At 37.9% G+C, this 23,557-nt stretch overlaps 1 protein-coding gene across 1 annotated transcript in view; it reads left to right on the top strand.

The window, feature by feature from the left end:
* The window catches only part of mcf2la (mcf.2 cell line derived transforming sequence-like a), a 45,982-nt gene that overhangs the window by 10,217 nt on the left and 12,208 nt on the right, over positions 1–23,557 (top strand). Inside the window, exons 2-8 of the mRNA XM_079263925.1 lie at positions 5,614–5,697; positions 8,575–8,689; positions 10,968–11,058; positions 22,713–22,826; positions 22,974–23,090; positions 23,187–23,336; positions 23,423–23,547. Coding sequence (XP_079120051.1) covers positions 5,614–5,697; positions 8,575–8,689; positions 10,968–11,058; positions 22,713–22,826; positions 22,974–23,090; positions 23,187–23,336; positions 23,423–23,547 — 796 coding nt within the window. The remainder of the gene's footprint in view (positions 1–5,613; positions 5,698–8,574; positions 8,690–10,967; positions 11,059–22,712; positions 22,827–22,973; positions 23,091–23,186; positions 23,337–23,422; positions 23,548–23,557) is intronic.

Below are 23,557 nucleotides of genomic sequence, written 5' to 3'. Positions count from 1 at the left end.
TCCTCTTCCTCTGTCCTTTCACCCCCCATTTAAATCCAGAATTTACTTTGTTAAACATACAGATGTACAAATGGAAATTCAGTTGAACATACCCCAGTTAAAGATGGTCATTTTTATCTGCTCTGCTGAGATATGAAATTCTTCTTGTATGGGATGGAAACTGAAAAATGATACATATATATTTTTCACATATAACTTGTTTCTGTTGTGTTGAGAGAGAACTGAGATAAACTTTGACCTTAATTTAACTTCAGAGTCCAGACAGTTAAAGAGAAGTGAGGTGAACTGAAAATAAAAGAGTTTAATGATGCAAAACTTAGTTTTAATTTAATGGTCAGGTCATGAATTATTTCAGTCCTCAGTTAAGCCCTTGAGAAAAAGGATGAATGAAGTGGGGAAGGGGTGTCAGAGCCTGGGGGAAGGGTACAAGGAAGCGGGGGGAGAAATTCTTTCTAGGCCCCCCATAATCACTATTTGTGTTTGGCAGCATTGCCCCACTTCTGGTGGATGTGTGTATGAGTGTGTTGTTTGGTGGGTAAAAGGGTTCACTTGCAGCCCTGCCGCTATAGTTTAATTTCATTCATTCCACGGAGGACAAAGCAGAGTTTAGGGCTGCAGCAGCAGTGAAAAGCAGCCTGACGCCTGAATGTCTGATATATCTGCTCTGTTTACAGCTGTAACGCACAAACCACAGTTTGTTTTGACTTATTGAAGTTTTCTTCATCTTTTTAAATAACTTTTTATTCATAGGGACCAATTTTCACTGTTTGGCACATGAGATGAATTGCTAATTGCATAATGGAACCTGAATTATTCGCGCACATACCAGATTTTAATTCATGTAAGGGTTTTTCCATGTTGCGTAATGGTTGTCCTCTCGCTGGAAATGACATTAACAAGTGTCACGGGAAAAAAAAAAAGATTAAATAAAAAAAATTCAAATTACATGTACATATATTTTTATTTTTATATTTTAAATAAAACTTTCATGCATATATATATCTATATCTACATATATATATATATGCTCCAGCTTCCCTGTGATCCTTCATTGCCCTAAGCGGTTAGAATAATGAATTCATACATATATATATATATATATATATATATATATATATATATATACATATATATACACTACTCACAAAAAGTTAGGGATATTTGGCTTTCAGGTGAAATTTATGGAAAATGCAATATGTTCATGCTACAGTGATATAATATGATAAAAGTAAGACATTTAAGTAGAAGGATGCACTACTGATTTCCTCATCTCAAAAAATTTATCCAACACAAAAGGTAACAACAATGGTAGTTACACCACAACAAAAAATGTGAACGTCTCAATATCTCGTCATGTGCCCTTGAGCATCAATTACAGCTTGACAACAACGTCTCATGCTGTTCACAAGGCAACTTATTACCTGCTGAGGCATGGCATCCCACTCTTCTTGAAGGGCAACCCTCAGGTCATTGAGGTTCTGGGGTGCAGGGTTTCGAGCCTCTACACGACGGCTCAGCTGATCCCACAGGTTTTCAATGGGATTCAGGTCTGGAGAGAGTGCAGGCCATTCCATTTGAGGTACACCAGTCTCCAACAGCCGTTCCCTGATGATGCGGCCTCGATGAGCAGGAGCATTGTCGTCCATGAAGATGAAATTAGGCCTGTGCTGTTCATGTAGGGGCACAATCACTGGATTAATGATGTTATTCAGGTAGTATGGGCTTGTCACTGTACCATTCACAAAGTGTAGGGCAGTTCTGTACCAAGTGGACACCCCTGCCCACACTGTAACACCGCCACCAACAAAAGCTGGCCTGGTGACAACAGTGGCTGATGCATAGCGCTCTCCCTGACGTCTCCAACATCATTTCTGCTCAGTGTGAATCGACTTTCATCAGAGAACAGCACTGAGGCCCACTGGTTCCTCGTCCAGCGTAAATGCTCCCTGGCCCATGCAAGACGATGATGCCTGTGCCTGGTGGTGCGGTCAGGTACCCGTGCAGGTCGTCTAGCACGCAGACCACGCTGATGGAAACGGTTTCGAATGGTCTGACGTGACACTTGGGTGCCTCTCACCTCTCTTAAACGTGCCTGGAGTTGAGTGGCATTCATCATCCGGTTTCTCAGGGCAGTGTTCACAATGTAGCAGTCATCAGCACGGGATGTGGCCAAAGGACGTCCACTTCTAGGCCTTTCTGTGACTCTTCCAGTCTCTCCATATCTCTGTTGCAACCTGCTGATGACACTCTGTGACACTCCAGGCTCAGTGGCCACTTCTGTCTGAGAACGTCCTGTTTGAAGCATCGCAATGGCAAGGGACTGTTGTTCCATTGTTAGGTGTCGTCTTGGTCTCATGATGTCAAAATGTGAACAGCATGATGAGGACAACTGTTTAAACACCAGCTCTAATTGAACCAGGACATATATTGGTCAATTCAAGGATCACACACCTGCCGTGATTTTTGCCGTTAAGCTCCTTGTTAGAGAACAGCAACTTGTGCAAAATGTATTGAAACATTTAACAGTTGGACATGTGCATTTAAAAGCTTAGAGAAGATCACATTAAGTTCACCTGTACAGGTTTGAATGCATTTTAGGCTTGTTGTGAAATTTCACCCAAAAGCTGAATATCCCTAACTTTTTGTGAATAGTGTATATATATGGGCTAGAATCCTCTGGGACTTCCAGATCCAGGCTGACAAAATGGTTGTGGCCAACTCGCTGGACATAGTGATCATGGATAAGCAGCAGAGGAAAGCCGTAGTGATCCATATATGCATCCCCAATGATGGAAATATCAGGAAAAAGAAGCAGGAGAAACTGGAGAAGTACCAAGACCTCAAGGAAGAACTGGAGAAGGCCTGGAAGGAAAAAGCAACAGTAGTACCAGAAGAGTAGTATCCAGAAGAGTGCACACTAGTGCTGATACTGTGTAGGACCATCAAGCTCCCAGGACTCTGGTAGAGGACATGAGCTTGAGATGGTTATCCACCCGCCCAACCCAGAGAAAATGGAAACAAATGAATGTTGTCAAATATGCTTCAGTAGAAATATACATTATATGGACTGTTTGGGACATCAGATGAATCGCATTTTGAACCTAAACTTCTACATCAAAATTCCTCCAAAGGCTCTAATAAAGACTAGGAGTTGCCTGGACTATTACACTCTTTTCTTTCTCCTTTCCTCACCCCTCGCCATCCAGCGTACATGCCTGGCGGTCATCCAAAGTTGGAGACTTAGTTGGAGCTTATGTTTGACATGCTGAAGTGACAGCTGCCTCCGTGAGCTAACAACACTCTGAAACACACACCATGACATGTGGCAACACACTTGCTCTCACGCAGTCTGCCTTATGTCAGACATGCATTAGTGCTGAACATTTATCGGCTTTATTTTCTTGTCCTCATGAGAAAGTACATTAAATATTTTTAGCTTCAGAACTTCTCTCTTCTCTGGATAGGTGTTGTTCTAAATCTACAAGCACACTGACTTTGTTTGAAGCTTTTTTAAGTTGACAACAAAGTTGTATGAATCATCTCTTTGACTTAAAATATTCCCACCTGCTTCTGAATAATTCCTCTTATTCTTTCCATTTTACACATTTGCTTTCTTTTTTCCTTATGCAGCATTTCTAATGATCCCTGAATCACTGTTTTAGCATCAAACATCTGGAGCATCACTAACATCTGGAGCCTTACATTTACTACACGTACATGACAGCGTTGTCAATCTTCACATTTTATCTCTGACTTGCTTACTCATAATGAAGACATTGTAAAAAGAGGCCAAGTACATCCTAAACCCATCGCAAACAGCTGCTCACATTCTCACACTTGCTGCTCTGCATCTGTAGAAGACTAGACATTAGACCGACAATATGTAGAATGAGTCACTGTCTAGCCACCAGTATGCTGACACACTATATGTGGCATTACTGAAGGTATAAGCGCTTAATCTCATCAGGTTTCTTCATCATATAGAGCTGCTGCAGAAGGCCACAGAGCTGTTGTCTATAAACATTTTTAAGATGAAATGAAGAAATTACGAGCCTTGTTCTTTCATCATAGCTCCTGAAAAGATGGAGAATAAAAGCAGCAGGATCAGCAATGCTGAACACTGAATATGTCTGCATAATACCTGTTACCATGCTGTTAAACGTCTCCAAGGAGCATCGGTAAACTGACTGCAAACTTACTTTACCTTCACTAATGCTGGATGTTAACAGGCTCCAAGAAGGACAAGACTCACATCAGACAAGTCCAAGAAGAGTTTTGAGTCTTCATGATTGTGATTTAAGTTCAGTCTGACTACTCTTTATCTAACTTGAATATTTCTATTTGGGAAAGTCCATCTGTAAAATGATCAGAAACAGAAATGAAATGCAAACATGAATAATAAGCAGGATTACTACTATAGGAGATAAAATGACTAAAGATAGAAAAAAAACAAAAAAGACATTGGATTTGATAAATCCCCCATCAGCTCAAATAACAGAATAAAACCCTAAACATAAAGAGAAAGACTTAAGAATAACGAAAAAACTGGCTTAAAGCCGCTTTTTAAAAAAATGTCCATTAAAACAAAAAGGTGCTACAAACTACAAAGACAAGCAAGAAGCTCTCAGCACATCTAAATTGGTTTAAAGAGGTGGAAGATCTGCGTGCAGAGGTATTGTGTGCCAATATGTGTCAATAAAGTTATATTCTGCCTCTAGTCATCGAGAAATCCGCGGACTTCTCTCTTTTCTTTCCGTTTACACTCAATAGATGACCTTCAGTTGGATGTTAACTACCATGTTGACTGGCTTCAGATCAGGTCTGTGGAGCTCTTTGAGAAGATGGCATCTCCTTAAAATGTGAACAATTTGTTTGCTTTGCACTTACATGGTAATAAAAGCCTCTCGGTGCCAGTTTCACCACCACGTCTCACACACCAGTCAGTGCCAGGCTTTGTACACATGCACACACTCCTCATAGTCATCCTCCATCACACAGAGATGATGACGGAGACATTCTCAGTTTTCATTAACAGATGTACACATGACTGTACACAATTGGCAAACCGATGCGGGAGTTTGGCATGCATGGGTCACATATGGCAACCAAATGAAAAGGGGATGGGGGGGTGTTTTCTCTCCCTTGACATGTCTGAGCGGGCTGAATGAGATTACTGTAATCCAGCTTGACCAGAGAGAGAAGGAAATCCAAATGCTGTTTACTTCATCCCCTTTCTACCTCACTTTCACCCCGTTATTCCCTCTCTACTCAGTATGTCTTTCTTTTTCCTCCACCTACTTCCTCTCCATCTTTCCCAGTTTACATCTGAGCTGGTTATACATTTCAAAAAAGAGCTCTCCCAGCAGCGTGATTGTCTAGTCTGATCTGAACTTCTTAATGGTTGCCAGGTCTCATCAGCCAACAGAATAAACGGTACATTTACTTTTTTTGTTCAGTTTTGTTAAGGCTGGCCGGCTCTGATATCCAAAGTAGAATCGGCTGTCTGTGAATGCAAAGCGCTGAGAATCTCCACCATCGCCACCAGCTACACATTATGTTAATCAGTGTGCATGGAGCTTTCTGATAATTCTTCCTCTCCTTCTGTCTGTCTAGATGACATTCTGCAGAAGGAAGATGTTCCTGTGTGCGCAGCTGAAGTTGGCTCTGAACTCCAGAAGCAGTTTGCCATCTTGCCAGGTTGGTCTGGTTAATCTCTTTGAAGCAAATTGAACAAATTAACTGTGCCCGAAATAAACATTTAATAAAATTAACATTGCAAGAGCATCAAACATTTTCAGCTGATTCAATTAATTAATTTCAATTAAATTTTTTTAAATTACTTTGTTAGATTTACACCAAAATAAAGAAGTAAAAATTTGATTCGCTTGGACATTTTGGCTTCTTTGAGCTAAAACATGTTGGAGTTAACAGATGAACAAATCATGATGCTTTTGGAGCTGCAACCTATTTTTTGTGCCTTAATTCCCGTTAAACTTGTTTTACCAGAAGTCAGTGTGAATTTTTATTTCATTAAATAGGGGGAAAAAAAAAAAAAATCTAAAATTGTTTGACAGCGAAACAGTTGTTAGTGTATATAAAATGCAGAAGTATTATTCATGTTACATAAATAGCTTAAAATCTAGAACTTAAAAAGCTTTTTTTTTTTTTTAAAGGCTTTGGACCTTTTGGGTGTTTTTTAAATGAATATATGTGTAAGAAGGGATATATGTGACATCATATAGAAACTTGTAGGTGCACGGCATTAAAAGATTTAATAAAACTTTATATACTAAAAGAAGGAATCCGCTTAAAGTGTGTTGCTTGTTACTGAAGCTCATTATTTCCACCTCTGGTTCTCGTTCAGTATTCAGCTGGAGAAATACATCTCCATGTATTCTTTTTATATAGTATGACATCAGATTCATATCTGAATTAATGTACATCACTCAAAAACAAAAAGTTTTAAAGGTTTGAGGAAACACCATATCATGACACTTTCCCCACCGTGCTTCACAGATGGTTCTTTTCCTGAAAATCTGCAGTTAATCTAGTCAAGCCATGTACAGTGGAGGTTATAGCTAGTTAGACCATAACAACATTATTCCAATCCAATTTTATCAGTAAAGCACTTTAAAAGCAACACTGTCAACCAAACTGGACACAGTAAAGGTAAAAACTCACAAAACAATTAAACATAAAGAGGTAAAAGCCAGCAACTCAGGTTGATTATTTATTTTAACTCAGACTGGGTTAAAAACCAATGAGAAATAAAATGTGAGGAAGTGAATTGGCCTGCCACGTATGTAATAGTAGATCGTTCCACAGTTTTGGAGACTTGGGAACAATTAACAATAAATAATCTGCTGACCTAACCGAATGAGATGAGGCGATCTGAAGCAGATTAGACAGGAGACTGTGGACTGTGGGGTGAGGAGGCCACTGAGACATTCAGACAAATAAAAGGATTTTATAAGGAATTCTAAAACTAACCAGAAGCCAATGACATGAAGATCAAATCTGGGTAAAGTGCTTTTGTTTTCTGGTACAGCGTTCAGAACTAGCTGGAGTCTTACTAAGTCCAGCATGAAGTGCATCACAAACGTCTCGGTGAGACGTGATAAATGAATGGATTGAAATTTCGAAGTGATGCAAAGAAAAGAAAAATTCAACTTTAGCCAGTTGTCCCAAAAGTAAAAAGCCGGACTTGACTATCAAGTTAATCTTCACATCAAACTAGTAAAATAATCTGTTTTATGTTAAATTAGTCACATTTTTATTAATTGCATGCATTTGCATGGTCTAAAGAATATGTAATGGGATGGCATATTTCTATATGGATTAAACATGCAGAAGTTGAAACAGATCCTGAAGGATCATTTGAAAGTTGTTTGTCAATGATTCACTTAAAGTCACTGAAATATATTAAATCGTTCAAATAAATTTTTACAAATTACCATATTTTTAAATTTTAAATTTTGTTTTAAGTGAAAAAAGTAAATTTTATTTATCTATATAAACCATTTCAGACTGGATCAATATTGTATGTGAGACCGACGGTCTTCTTGTGATTGCAAGTGATTCTTTATAAGGTTTTAAATTCTGCAGAGATTAATCTTAAATTTAAAGAATCTTTAACCATATTCTCCCCTTAATAACTTAGTATTATGTCCTTTTTTTCATAATAAATGTAATTTTTCATTTACAGCACAAATATAGCCCTCAGTTAATACACAACATGCAGCCACACGGCATGTCACGTGCTTCCTACTCCTCCTAAAAATTCCCCAAACTGCTGAAAAGCTCATTACATGTAAACACACACATTGTACATAAATCCATGTGCAAAAGCAGGTTTAAGTCAAGTTAACTTTTAAACTGCAAGATGCCGTGGTGTGTCTGTATGAAGAGGAGAGCTGGTCCCTCTGTAGGGAAAGTTTCACTTTCTAAGTTCCTGATGACAAGCTGACCCAGACAGAAGACACACCGACAGCAGGGCCTACCACACACGAATGCACCAACAGCAACATAAAACAAGCATATGCGCACACTTAGAACCCTTTTTTGGGTTGCTATGACAATCATGGCTGCTGAGTAAATAATTCAGTCATGTGCTGTGCAACTTGACCCCCCCAGCGAAACACGAGGCTGAGTGATTGTGTGTTCGTTGGGCCCTTTTTGATTTTATACTTTCGGCACTGATGCAGACGCCTCTCTTTTAAAACATGCATCCAGAGGGAATTTCTGGTTATGGTTGGGAGTATGTATGTAATTTGTGACTTATAGCATTTAAAAGGGAAAGTTTGGTCCAGTTTATTTTCATAGAGAAGTAAAACTAAGTAGAAATCTAAGCAAAAAGAAAAACGAAACTCACAAGGGACATGTAATCTTTCTTTTAATTTCTGGTGACTCTTATTAGAATGAGGATCAACACAGGTTTAAGAAGTCAATATTTTCCATCCAGTTGCCAGCAGGTCAATAAAAAAAAAAAAAAAATCTGCAGCACCAGGTTGACACCAAGCCCGGATGTCTCTTTGACCCTCCTGTGACCTCCTCCCTGACCTCTTGTCTCTCCAGGGGGACGCGGAATGAACGGCAGCCCCATCATCATCTTCCCAGAGTTCCCAACCTTCAGCGAGCTGGAGGAAGGGGAGATCGAAAATGTACTCGGCTACCTCACAAGCATCCCCAGGTGAGTGTTGAGCATGCTGATGCTCCATTTCTGCAGTCTTATTGTGGCCTGGGAAAGGAAGTGAGGTGTAATACCACGTAGCACCAACAGATGCCAGTGCAACACTAAAGGCTTGATGCAAGGAGAGACCCATAAATGATTAAAATAAATGCAACTAAAAGTGAAAAAAGCTATTTTAATAAGCAACTGAAATGGGAACTGAAACAAATGCATTCCTAAGACATAACAGTGAAATTTGCAAGTATTTTGTTGAAAGAAAGCTGCTATATTGACTCTCTTAGGAATAGAAGCTTTATTAATAGTTAATCCACTCGTCCTTTAATATGTCTGTTTCTATCACTCAGTCTTTATTCTTTGTCTTTGTAAGTCCTCCCTCTCTCCTCCCTTTTTTTTTAAACCTTTCCTTTAATGCTGACCTCTGCAGTCTCCATCCAAATCCTCCACACATCATTAAGGGGAGGAGAAAACAGAAATGGTGTTTCAGTATATCTTTTTTTTTTTTTTGTAGCTCTTCACCTTTCATATATATAACATCTCCCCCCACAACCACCCTTCGAGTCCCCTCCCTTTCTTCCCACTGCTTGCACCACGCTGCCAGTCGGCTGCACTCTCCGCCCTGATTGGCTGTGGGTGAGCAGCAGGCTGCAAAGCTCAGCTGTAATTGGTCCAGGGTGGCGGAGGGGGGGCTGCTGATGGAGGAGCGGGGAGAGTAGGCAAAAGAGGAGGGAGATGCTCTGCAAGGATGGGAACGGTCACCTCTCTCCATCTGCGAGCCACAAACACTGGATGAACACATTATATCTGGATGACAACGCTGATGGAATACTGAGGGATTATTTTTGTAGTTAATGTTTTGTTTGTTTTTTCTGGAATATCAAGATTTCCCTCGATTCTTCGTTCATGTGGTTCGGATATTTTTTCCAGTAGAGATGGATTGAGGATTTGCTGTTGCAGCATTCGCTCGGTACATCATCTTAGTATCTCTCTGTGCTTGTGTTAGATGAAATGATGAAAATTTGTGAAAAATGACACCCAGACGGACCAACTCAGCAGCATTTGTATGCCGGCTTCACAGTCTGTGTGTGTGTGTGTTTTGCTTAATTATTCAAGATTATTTATTGTGTGTTTAATTGACAGGATGCACATCAGTTTCTCCAACAGGACCTTTGCCGAAAATGCTGCATTCACACACACACACACACGCGCGTGCACACTCAAACATTAGCTTAATGAGGCTGCTACATGTGGCCCAGCCTTTGGAATTAATTGCAGGATTTGCACACGCACACACACACATATTAATGCAGAGCCAAGGTTGCCATGGTAATCGGAACGGTCTCATCATTGCTGGAGATGGCAAACGATGACTGCAGACACATGTGCAGTTGGTAGCAGTGTTTTAACCTTCAGTCGCTCTGCTGTCGACTCACTAAACATGCGTCCAATCATTAATGCCAGTGAAGAGACTGAAGACAGGTAGAGATGCAATAAATGATGCAAGCTGATATTGGTCTTAAAAAAATCAGAGATATGTCTCTCTTTGTCACTGGCTGCTGAAAAATCTAAATTTGGACTGAAATTTGTGCTTTTAAAACAAAAAATGTGTATAAAATCTGCAGAAAGCTGACCTGAAACATTAGATTAATTAATAATAGATAAGTTCAAAGGTTTAAAGCTTTTTTATTTTTCACAATTTATTCATGGATCTTCAAAATCAACTTACAAGAGTGTGTATGTTATGCAATTGTCCAAACAGGGCTCCTGTATGTTAACCCTTTAAGCTTGATCTACCTTTATAAGGTCTGAAAAAATGACACAATGTTCACACAAAAAGACCTAAATGCTATCAGTGAAATCCTTATTAGCGTAGGATTACATGGAGAGATATAAAGTTCATATTTCTCCTTTCTTTTAATAATTTGACTCATTTTTAAGGCTAGATGTCCTTAAACAAACAAAAGAAAACAAATCATGTGTATTAACCTTGTTTTTGTGGAGCAATGCTTTATACTATTTATTTTACTTTGGTTATGTTTTTTTGCGTGTTTTTTTCCTGGAAAATATAACCAAAGTTTAAAGCAACAGCATCTAATACACTCCAACATGCAGCAAGAAGGTCGATTGCTAAAAAAACTCTTGTTTCATGTGGTTTGACCTTTTGTCTAGACTTGCCCGATATTGACTTAAGTAGTACCCACCCTCTGCTTATCTTATAGACACACAAACACAAAAAAAAGTGGTTTTCCCAGTGATAACAGACTGTGCTTGTCTCCTGCAGCGTTGCGGCATCAGGAGTGGGTTTCATCTTGGTCATCGACCGACGGCTGGACCGATGGGCCGCTGTCAGAGCTACCCTGCATCGCATCGCAGTAAGAAGCCTGTTTATGTTGTGTGTAATAAAGAGAGAGTGGAGAAATTGCCCCAGGTTTTAACTGGACCGGCTTGTTTGTGTGCATCATTTGCTGATGACATGCCTCCTGTGACCACAAATTGCTGTTTTTGGAGTGTGAGCTTTAGTCTGTGTGTTTTAATGCTTGTTTTAACACTGATCTATGGGTGTAGTTGCTGGTGTCAGCTGTCTGTGGGTATAATCTGTAGTCTCACCACAGATAATAATAGATGGTTTGGTATTTTTGCTATTACACCCAGTACATTCATGTTTTAGTGCTACCTCTTGTTCATCAGCTGCATGTTGTGCTGAGTCTGGCAACCTCTGTGTATGTTTCTGGCTGTTGAGATGAAGATGGGAGTTAAAAATAACATATTATGTTTTGGTGGGTGGTGGAGCCTCACAACATGTCGACTTATACCTCAGTGTGTGCAATGGGACACACTGTTGTTGGAGCAGAAATAAAACCTAAATAGAATCCACACATTTTTAGTCGTTAGTCTGATTCTGTAGTTGTTTTTAACCAACAGCCTCGGATCGGTGCTCCATTCGCCCACTTGGGGAAAAACTCACTGGTATCTGTAAAAAGTTGAAGCAGGAGTACATAAGTGATGGAGAAGGTGAGAAAGAGAAGAGATCTGTGGTCTGACTTAAAGAGGACATGCAGAAAGTAGATGGGGAGTTGCAGAGAAACTAATCAGCTGAGCAGCAGCGGCATCAAACATTATGCAGACTTAACCCCTTCCCTATTGTCCCAAATATGCTACAAACCAGTTCTGGCCTTTTAAAACCAACTACAAATTAAATCTACTTATTTGATTTATTCTTTATGTATGTATTTCCATATTATTCATTTATTTATTTATTTATTTATTTATTTATATAAATTTATTTAATAAATCATTCTTATTTTATTCCAGTTTGTTTCTTTCTACCATTTTCCCCTAAATTTCTCTCAATTTTTTGTCAAGTTTTTTTTTTTTTTTTAATTTTTTTTTAAATGTAGACATTAAGGGGGTTCATCCTACAAAGAATCTTAAACAAAGTTTAAATGATTTTTTTTTTGGCAGATCTTTTGAGAAATTATTTGATTTCCAGTCACCTGAAAGGAGAAAATCAGTATTTTAAATCAAAGCCAAGCTTGTAAAAGGAATCCCAAGAAGAAACAATAGAAAAAAGCATAAGAAATATTCTGGTTGCATTTTGTTGCTCAGAATGAAAACTTTACTCATTTAAACTCTACATTTTATTCTAAAATGATACAGAAATAAAAATAGCTAACACTGAAGTAGCAGCGTATTGTGTATATTTCTAATTTAATGCCAGCAATGCTTTTCAAACAAGCTTGCAGAGAGGTTCTTCTTTCAGTATAACTTTGTAGTTAGGAGCCAAAGACTAGTTAATATTATTTTGAAAGTGAAATATTTTCCTGAAATGTTAAAAGCACATTTTCCCAGCCTTTTAAAAATTCAGGGCTTCATTGTGTGAAGAAATGGGTACAGGTCAGCCCAACGGCTGGATCCCAGAAAAGCAGGTTGGATGCATTGCATGTGCATTGGATATTTTGGTACTTTGTCCCATTTTTGCCTTTGGATACATACAAAAAAATGTGTATCGACCTACATCTGTTGGTAGAAATTGGGTTTTATAATGCTCTATTAGGTTGTGCACATTTATCCATCCGACCATCTTCTATTGTTGCTTTGTCAAATTTAGGGTAGTGTGTGGGCTGAAGCCCATTCCAGCTGATACACCGTAAATGGTTTGACAGCTCTTTGTGGTGCTAACAAGGTGACAAATGAGACAGAACAACCATTCACATTTACCATATTTCTTTCTCTTGACCGTTTAAGCTTAATGTAAATCACTAATCAACTCAACGTACATGTTTTTGCACTGTCGGACCGACGTATAGCATAGAAAGAACACGTAAACTCCTAAACTTAATTACACTGAGAGGCTTCTTGCTGTGAGGTGACCGTACAAACCACCACACCATCATGCAGTCCCTGTACGGTTGTAGCATGTTCAACGCGTGGTTTACCATTGCTTTGCTAATTTAAGCAAAGATTGTGTGGGGAAAAAAATAGCATCAAATGCTGCATTGAGATAGTGGTTCTTGCCATAAATGACTTATTTTTGCTAATACTTTCCTATTCCTTGATAAAACCAAATGTATTATTCATTAAATGATGCAGTAAAATCAAGTTTATGTGGATAAAATAAAACTACTCCACATTTAATTTTTTAATTGGTTTTCTTTTATTAAATTAAATTATTTTTAGATATCACACAGCTATTTTCAATGAAAAATATTGACATTTTTAGCCCAATAAGAAACTCTGAATGTTATCTATTTATTTAGTTACTCAGTTAGTTATCTGATTTTAGCCTTTCTTCTACTTTTTTTTTTTTTTTTTTTAGGAAATACTACTTTCTTATTTAAAAAAAATGTTTTGAATTTTTTCTCTCCAAACTGGCATCAGAGTGTTTTTCTTTGGCTCGCCATGATGCTATTCGTCAGATGTTTGGCTGCTGTCTCCTCTATAAACTCTATAAAATTTGAATTGTCTGGGGATCATTGTGTCTGAACATCATTAAACAGCCCAGCCTGAATGAGGGTGAAGCTTCATCACACATTTCACATCTGTTGTCTGGATACTCATCTTGTATAACACTGTTTTACATGTTAAATTTGTGGAAATATATGCAAATACATGCTAATTGGACACTGATTATCATTAGGCCTAATGGTTTTTTTTCACTGTATTTCTAAAAAAGCTATCCCCACAGTGGTAGTAAGCTCTTATGAGACTCGTAGCTGAAGTATACCTGTACACAGGCATGACATCTGTACACTTGAGACCCTCCATCAGCTGTAAGTATAGACCATCATTACATTTAATTTGTCTGGCACGCTTTAAAAGTGGCCCTAATGGAGGGAATTTAATTGATGAAAGAGAACCAGTTAGTATTTGTCCCCCTGCTACCAACATAACAAAATATAACAAGAATAAAACATTATCAGTTATAAATGCTGAGTAAAGGTTGGTTTTCAATCACAACTAATATTTTCCTTAATATTCAGTGAACTGTCATCTAAGAAGAATGCATTACTAGCTGGAATTTCTGGTTTTATACTGAAATAAAGTTTGTGAAACATCAGTAATATGATGATGACTGAAAATGACGACACAGAAGACAAGATAGATTCATTTATCTTTTTTAATATCCATTTAACTCTTTCAGAGATTTAAAGGGAAAAGTTCCATCTCATGGCTGCTCTTAAATAAAGAATATAATTTTATTTTTATTTCATTTTATTAAATACATTTATTGTATTTATTTATTTCCTTTCATCCACACATTCATGTATTTTTTTTATATTATTATTAGTCGTTATCAACTATTATTTATTTAATGTTAAATTGTTTATGTATTTTATTCCATTCTTTTCCTTTTAGCTATTTTTTTTTATGATTTTTATTGTTTTTAAATAATTATTAATTAAGGGTTTAAATTGAGGATGTTCAATATAGGTTGTTTTTTGTTTTTTTTACCGATATCTGATCTGCCTACCAATTTTATTCCAACTCTTAATTTCTGATTTACTGAAAATACCAATATTTTTGCATCGAGTTGTGCCAAACAAACAGAAATATCTGGAAAACTATACATGGCATATATTATATTTTGTAATGTGGTGTTAGTGGAGATGTAGCTGAAGAGTTTTATATAGAATATGTGCATATTGTGTAAACATTGTGTCAATAAAAAAGTAAAAACTGATACAAACATTTCCGATATTTCATTTTAATGCCAGTATCGCCTGATAATATTGGACAGCTCTGTTTTAAATCAACTTTAAATTTACTTTTATGATCCAGCCAGTATTTTTTTTCATTAGTTCACTTGTTCCACATGAACATGTGTTTATATTAGTGACTGATTGACAAGTTGGTTAGTGTTAATATGAATAATTAAACAGGTAAATAAGAGAATCAATAAACAGTCAGTGGAGAGAGCAGCTGCTGAGCTGAGTTTAGCACATCAAGGGGAAACTGTCATTCTTCCTGTTCGTTTCCTTTCCTGTTGAAAAACAACCAAATCCACCTCCCAGCATGTCACAACAGATGACATATTTATGTCCTTACAAACTAAAGAAAATATGCAAAAATAGAAATCTAACACCTGCACTTCCAAGACTTCACTAACGCTTTCCTCGTTTCGGCCGCGGTCTTTCCAACCATGTTCCAGTGTTTCTGGAATTAAACCAACAAAAGATGAAGATGGTAAAGATAAGGCTGTGATGATTTATGTTTGGAGCTAAAATAACATAATTTTGAGCAGTAGTTGAGTTTATCAGCAGGGGAACAGAAGCTTCTCTGCAGGAGCTCCCCTCCTCCCTTTATCTTTCCTTCTCATTACCTCTCTTCCCCTTTTTTTTCCCGCTTCCATCCATCACTTTACTCTTCTATTCTTTTGTGCAACTCCTTTCTCTCTCCGTGCCCTCAGGAGTCATCCTCTCCACTTTGAAAAGGGCTTGTGTATTTTTATTTTACAGCTACTTTGGTTCGAATGTTCCTGCTCGCAGTCCAGCCTGTAAAGCCGATCTGTGTGTGAGGTGGATGTAAACAAAGAAGAGGATGTGACAAAGCTGTGATATTTCGTTGAGCTTTTAGGTAATCCAGCAGATTCAGCTGCTTGCAAATGCACACACTCCTCCAGCTTTAATTCCTCTTCATGTTTTCTAAAAGGAAAGCAGGTTATTAAAGCCAAAGCGGACGCGGGCGACATCTTAACCTAACCTGAAGGCATGAAGAGCAGGTGGTGAGAGGAGTGTCTCACATCCTGTCCTCCTTAGGCCTCACTCGCTGTGTTGGATGTCCCTTTTCGGCACGCCTGTTTTGTCCACCAGCCAATGACACACAGTCTTACTAGAGGGTGAAGGTTGTTCGTCCTCCCGTGAGACGCACTCTTCATCAAGGCCATTCAAGGGCATGCGTTACGATTCGCTGTTTCCCTGGCGGAAAGGATGGAGCAGCATTGTCATGTATAGCCAGAGATTAGCGGGAAACACATGCACTGATGCTTTCACTCTGATTTTGTCTCACCAGACCAGTTGTTTTTTTTAGATTTCACATGGAGATAATTTAAGATAAGGGATGGATTTATCTCCCTAACATGAAATGAACTCACCACTTTTATTCGTTTAGTTGGATTTCCTTTTCATGTACAGACACTGACCTCCACAGACCTACAGCGCATAAATCTTAGATGATGTATTCCATTTATTCTTACTTTAGATCTATCAAATACCATAATATATCAGAATGAATCCACATGTCCTGCAGTCAAAAGTCTGAAAAAAAACCCCAAAAACTGGACACTTTAATCTTTGCTGCACCATCTTTGAGTAATAAACACAATCAGGAGAATAGCTGCAGGGTGAAGAGGCAGATGGCTCTGTCAGCTGGTGCAAACAAGATCTAGCAACAATTAATACCAGCTAAAACGGCAAGTGCAATGCCGAATTTGCCGTCACGGTTGAAGCTGAAATGGGACGCTCTTCATGTCCAAGAGCTAAAGAACAGAAGGGGGTTTGAGCATGTGAAGGGAGGTGGTTTAATTCGCTGCTTGTCCATCTCCCAGGAGAACAATGTGCTTGTCATTAGAGGACATGCCAGGAGAGGTTTTCCCTGCCCGCCCATCCTTCCTGCTTCCTCGCTGACAGAATATAAATCAGTCTGGTCAACATTCAAATCCTTATCATTTATTATTAATGTCTGCTTTTTATCTGTGAGAGACAAGTGCAAGCCGGTTGTCCGCAGAAAGCGTGTGCGCACTAGCATTTATCTGTGTCTGTGTGTCATGGGGATGCAGTGAGCAGCGTGCGCATTGTCATGTTAATGCAGGACTACAAACGAAACCAAGACCTCTCAGGGTTTATTGAATTGAACGACTTCAGGTTATAGATGTATCGCTCGGCCGGGGGGGGGGCAAGCGCATAAATTGGGTATGTTTTCATGTTAAAAATGCAAAAGTAGCAGTAATTTTAATTCCACAATAGTCCTAAATCTCCCCTAAATGTTTAATGTGCAGATTTATGTTGAGAGCAGAAAATAGTGACAATAAGGTTGTGATGCCATTGCAAATTAAGCCAGTGGTTTGGGTGGGTACGGGAAAGAAACCATGCGGAATGAGCATTGAATTTTCCAACCTGGCTGTCCTTCATCAACATCACAGCAGGCAGAGTGTGTCTCTGCAATCTAAAAATAAAAGACTAGAAGAGCAGAGTGGAGTTTGTTGGGGTTTTTTTTTTCTCTCCTTTTTTCTTCAAAGCTTTCAGATTTCTCTGTATCATCACTCTGTGTTGCGTCTTGTCATCTACTCTCTCTGCGCATCTTTCTCTATGCGTATCACAGGGCTCCATGGCAACGGAGAGCAAGGCATTTCATGACTGTGTAAGCGCCTCTGCCTCCTTCTGCACTGTATGAAAGCCATATAATGTATTTTTAATCATATATCAAAGCATTTTTAGTGTTTTTTTCTGTTTTAGATGGGATCCACTGGTGCTAATAAATATGGCAATGTTGCACCATTTTGTATGTATTTAAACATGTTTCCTCACGTGTTGATTTCAGTTTTAAAATCTAATAAAACATGAATGAAAAATGAACAATATTTATTAAATATAACTTTGAGTGTTGAGATTACTATATAATCTAAGCAAAAACATTAAATATTTATATTTCTTATAATTTTCATGTTATTTTCTAAACTCCATGTGTTTAATGGCTCATGTCATTAGCTTGTCTCAGAGCATGCTTCGTCCTGCTCTGTGCATGTCTGTGTGTAAGTGTGCACATGTCACTATACATTGATTTATCGCGTCTAACAGGCTGGAGCAATTCACTCAGGGTTTCAGAGGAAGCCATAACCGATAGTCTTTCAGCAGAGTGGCCTCTTGGGCTGCTTTCTGTCTTTGTAAAAGCTCCCCCTCCATTTTTCACTTAAAACTGGTTATTGTGGAGGCGGACACATGAAAACTGCTGTTACTCCCAAAGTCACAGGACTGCAGTATGGAACTGCTGTGATGACATGCAGGGGGATTTAGATGATGCAGTTTTTAATTCAAGAAAAACCTCTTCAAGGTCTGTTCAGGATTGCTGCTGAGAGGACGGTGTCCACAGTTGGACAATCAATTTATCTCACGATTCAGCTTCACATTCAATAGCTGCCATTTTTTAAAAACACTTTTCTTTTCACATTTATCAAATTTTATTTATATATTGTCTTTCTCAGTGGTGTAGTTTGTCACCCTAATTTTTTACACTATTTTGTTTGCCCCAAAATCCATCAATATATTTTCTCATGGTCACAAAATGTATATGTGTATGTATATGTGTGTATGTATATATATATATATATATATATATATATATATATATATATATATATATATATTATACACTACCAGTCAAAAGTTTGGACACACTTTCCCATTGGATTTAATGGAAAAGTGTGTATGTGTATATAGATATAGATATAGATATAGATATATATAGATATAGATTATATATATAGATATAGATTATATATATATATATATATATATATATATATATATATATATATATATATATATAGATATATACACACACACACATATATATATAGATAGATATAGATATATAGATAGATATATAGATATATACACACACACACACACACACACATACATATATATATATATATATATATATATAGAGAGAGAGAGAGAGAGAGAGAGAGAGAGAGAGAGAGAGAGAGAGAGAGAGAGAGAGAGAGAGAGAGAGAGAGAGAGAGAGATAGATATATAGAGATAGATATATATAGATATATATAGATATATATATAGATAGATATATTATGTCTAAAGTTAACACAACTGAGGGCTAACTGCACCAGTGTAGCATAGGTAACGTTAGCTCAGCTGCTGGGCGATGTGTGCAGGGATGTTTGTAATAGTAAAAACAGCATCACAGGGGGTTCACAAGAGGGTATACTCAATGCTGACTTAAAAGGAAGTGGGTATACTCTGTATACTCGCATATATCCTGGACTACACCACTGGTCTTTCTAGACAATGCTACAAAGTGGGTTAAACCACAAATCCTGCGCTGTAACCAAGCTGTGGTCTTCGGATCACTAAAAGGGCTCCTCTATCTGGTGATCTCAGGGGTTGGAAGGGCACATACCAGGTCAGCAAATCTGAGATTTATGCTGGGACCATTTAAGGCTTTAAAGGCGAATGCTGCCATTTTTAAATCAATTTGACAATAGACAGGAAGCCGGTTAAGGGGAGCAAACACAGGGATGATGTTCTCATACGTTTTTTGAAGCAGTAATTAGTCTTGCAGCTGTGTTGTGAACTAATTGGAGTAAATGGAGGGAGCAATGACTCATCCATGGGAGCAATTAATTACAGCACTCAAGGCAAGAAAAGACAAAAGCATAAATCACCTTTTGTAAGCCAGCAGTTGATTGAAATGACCTGATTTTAGCTTTCATCCATAAAGACCCAAACCATGAAAAAATAATCAGATAAGTCCAAATTTTTTGATTTGAGGTATTTATTTGTCCCTTTTACAATGCAAACTAAAAAGTAACAGAATTTTTTAGGGATATTTACCATTTATTACCATGTGATTTGTTAATTTTTTAAGTGTAAGTGTCCATAAAGCGGCAGAAGACAAAAATCTGATTGTGTTTAACAGGATTTTGAGCAAAGTTTGCTCTATAAAGTGATACCAAATGTCTCAGCAACTGTATGTATCATTTATGTCACGCTGGGTTCTTATGGGTTAAGATGGAAAAAGCAAGAGTAAACTACATGTTTGACACGAGCATCAAAACTAAGGTTGGAATTGAATATTGTTCCCAAATTTCCCATGGTTTGGGTAATATTTTCTAAACGATTGCCAAGACTAGAAACAGTAGAAGTGACATATTTTTCATCATTGAACTCCTGGCAATTTTTTTCCATCATAGATTTAATGTCAGGAAGTTGATCTGTGATAATTATAAAGTTGATGGGATCCGTGGGTCTTATGGGCACATACAATGGAGTATTGTCAGCATAAAAGTAGTCATTTTATATTATGGGTGTGAATAATCTGATTGCACGCTGACAGAAATCAAAAAGGGAACAAGGACTGAGCCCTGTGGCACATCATTACTAAGCTGAACCGTTGAGGATGTAGTTATTCAAAGTGACAGAAAAAAGCTCTATTTGTGTATTATGCTCATATCTTTCTAAGACTGATATTCTTCATTTCAACCCAGGAATTATACATTTAGAGTCCATTAAAAATCCACTTTGTTTTAGGACAAGAATACTACGTAACATCTCTGGCAGACATTTTTGTTTTTAATGTTTGTTGATGAGTCTGTAAAGGCTCCAAGTACACGTTTGTTGTACTAATTTAGAACTTGGTATCTGTCATTTTTCTTTTAATGGACAGATAAACCAATGGACCAAGTGGGTCCAAGGAGTCCTTGTCTTCCAAAAATATTGCATCTTTGTCCCAAAGAGAAATAAAAACCAAGCAGAAGTATGTTGCTGAAAACAACAATATGACAACCCAGTGATTCATAGAGATTTAAATTACAACAATGACACATTTATTTGAGACAAAGAGTCAAAAAGTGAGCTGCATGAGACACAAAAATACCAGTCTTACAAAATCTGGAACAGTCTCGCTCTGCAGGTCAGACATGCTAACTCCCTTGCCGTTTTTAAAAGTTGTTTTAAAACACATTTTTATTCTTTGGCATTTTAGACTGAGTTGTCATCTGTGTCCTTGTGTTTATTTTTCTTGTGCTGTTTTTATTCACTTGATGTTACTGTACTGCACTTTGGTCAGCTGTTTGTTGTTTTTAAAGTGCTTTAGAAATAAAAATGGTATGGTATGGTATGGTATAGGATGATATGGTATGGTATGGTATAGGATGATGTGGTGTGGTGTGGTGTGGTATGGTATGGTATAGGATGATATGGTATGGTATGGTATGGTATAGGATGGTATGGTGTGGTATAGGATGGTATGGTGTGGTATGGTATGGTGTGGTATGGTATGGTATGTTATGGTATGGTATGGAATGGTGTGGTATGGTATAGTATGGTATGGTGTGGTATAGGATGGTGTGGTGTGGTATGGTATGGTATAGTATGGTATAGAATGGCATGGTATGGTATGATATAGGATGGTGTGGTGTGGTATGGTATGATATTGGATGGTAGGATATGGTATGTTATGGTATGGTATGGAATGGTGTGGTATGGTATAGGATCATATGGTTTGGTGTGGTATAGGATGGTATGGTGTGGTGTGGTGTGGTATGGTATGATATAGGATGGTATGTTATGGTATGTTATGGTATGGTATGGAATGGTGTGGTATGGTATAGGATGGTATGGTGTGGTGTGGTGTGGTATGGTATGGTATGATATAGGATGGTATGTTATGGTATGTTATGGTATGGTATGGAATGGTGTGGTATGGTATAGGATGGTATGGTGTGGTGTGGTGTGGTATGGTATGATATAGGATGGTATGGTATGGTATGTTATGGTATGTTATGGTATGGTTTGGAATGGTGTGGTACAATATAGGATGGTATGGTATGGTATGGTATGGTGTGGTATAGGATGGTGTGGTATGGTATGGTGTAGGATGGTATGGGATGGTATAGGATGGTATGGGATGGTATAGGATGGTATGGTATGGTATAGGATGGTATGGGATGGTATAGGATGGTATGGGATGGTATAGGCTGGTATGGTATGGTGTGGTATGGTATGATAAAATGGGTATGGCTACAATGTCACTATAATTTCACTGTAACAATGCAAAATGGTGAAAATGGAAAGCCAAATAAAAATACTGAATGCAAATGCCCACAGGGATTCAAAAATGATCATAAAATTAACCTACACTAACAATTAAATGCAAAAAAGAATATATAAAAGAAAATGCCTAAATGACTTTTGATGAGTAAGAAGAAACAGAATATTTACAAAAAGATTCAGCTGAGACACTAAAAACAATGAGACATTGAAGATTAATGTACATTTCTATTTAAAAGAAACAAAACAAGAAAGTAAATAATTATTTAAGCATAAAACACAAAATTAAAGACTAAACTAAATGATACGAAATTATATCTTCATAGTTTATGGTTGATTGAGTATTTGGGAGATATACTTGCTCTTGTACTCAGAGGCCATTTGGTCATCCTTCATGTTTCATAGGAATATATTGATGCAACACACTGATTTGCACCTTATGAAGTAAATTAGAAGCTAGAAGAAATGTGTTGACAGTTGTTGTGTTGACGCTGAGAGATCCTGAGTTTGTGTAGAGTCTTTCTCGAGACTTTTCATGGATTTTATTTGTCTTTATAGTTTTGCCTAAGGCAGTAAAATGTTTTGTCATGTTCCTTAGTTGTTTAACTCTCCGAAAAAAAAGACTGAATTAATGAAATGAAAAATACTTTCCACAGGAAAATTTCAATTCTCTTTTCTTTTATTGACATTGATCAGTGATTTACATTATAAACACTAAAACAGAAACTCTCTTTTCCTCTCAGGGTTCGTTTCCAGGGAACTTGCACTTAGTTCTGGTGTTGCGTCCCACTACTTTATTCCAGCGGACTCTCTCGGACTTCTTGTTCAAGTTCAACAAGGATGAGTTCAAAATGAAGGTGCGACTTACTTCCATTGGGTCCAACTTGATGTCGAGCTTTATTTAGTATTTTTTATCCATTTATTTTTCTTGTTTCTGTTTTTCTGATTGCATTTTAAGTATATAACATCATTTAATCAGCTCCCTGTGATTATATGTTCGTCAGGTGGTGATGCTGAGTTCAGTGACTGAGCTCCATGCGTATATCGATCCAGGACAGCTGACTACAGAACTTGGGGGCACGCAGGAATACTGTCATGAAGGCTGGATCTCACATCGCACTGTGTGTACACCCAAATTACGTTTCCTTTTTATCTAATATTATATCTAATAATAATCACTCTTTTGAAATGCATAAACTCCTGAATATCTTCCTCAGGCCATTGAGGCATTTGCCCTCATGGTGAAGACCACAGCTCAGACCCTGCAGGCGTTTGGAACGGAGCTTGCAGAGACAGAGTTACCAAACGATGCTGAGGCCACCACCAACCTGCTGCACGCACACACTTTGAAGAAGGATAGAATGAAGGTGAGAGATGATTCCCTTCTTTCTCCCACAGGAACTCAGCAGAGCATTTAATGTAACGTTTTTAAAGTGTTTACTTTTATTTGTAGGAGGACCTGCAGGTTGCGTTGTCTCAAGGAGGACGGCTGCTAGAGTGTATCAACGAGCCTCTGCAGACGGATCCTGAGTACAACATGACGCATGATGAACTGGAAAACTTAGCTACTGTACAGAGGTAAACGGAT

This window comes from Telmatherina bonti (genome assembly GCF_933228915.1).
Source record: "Telmatherina bonti genome assembly, chromosome: 24".
In the NCBI taxonomy this organism is placed as follows: domain Eukaryota; kingdom Metazoa; phylum Chordata; class Actinopteri; order Atheriniformes; family Telmatherinidae; genus Telmatherina; species Telmatherina bonti.
Note: the sequence above shows the minus strand (reverse complement) of the source record. Positions and strands in the feature narration are given on the sequence as shown.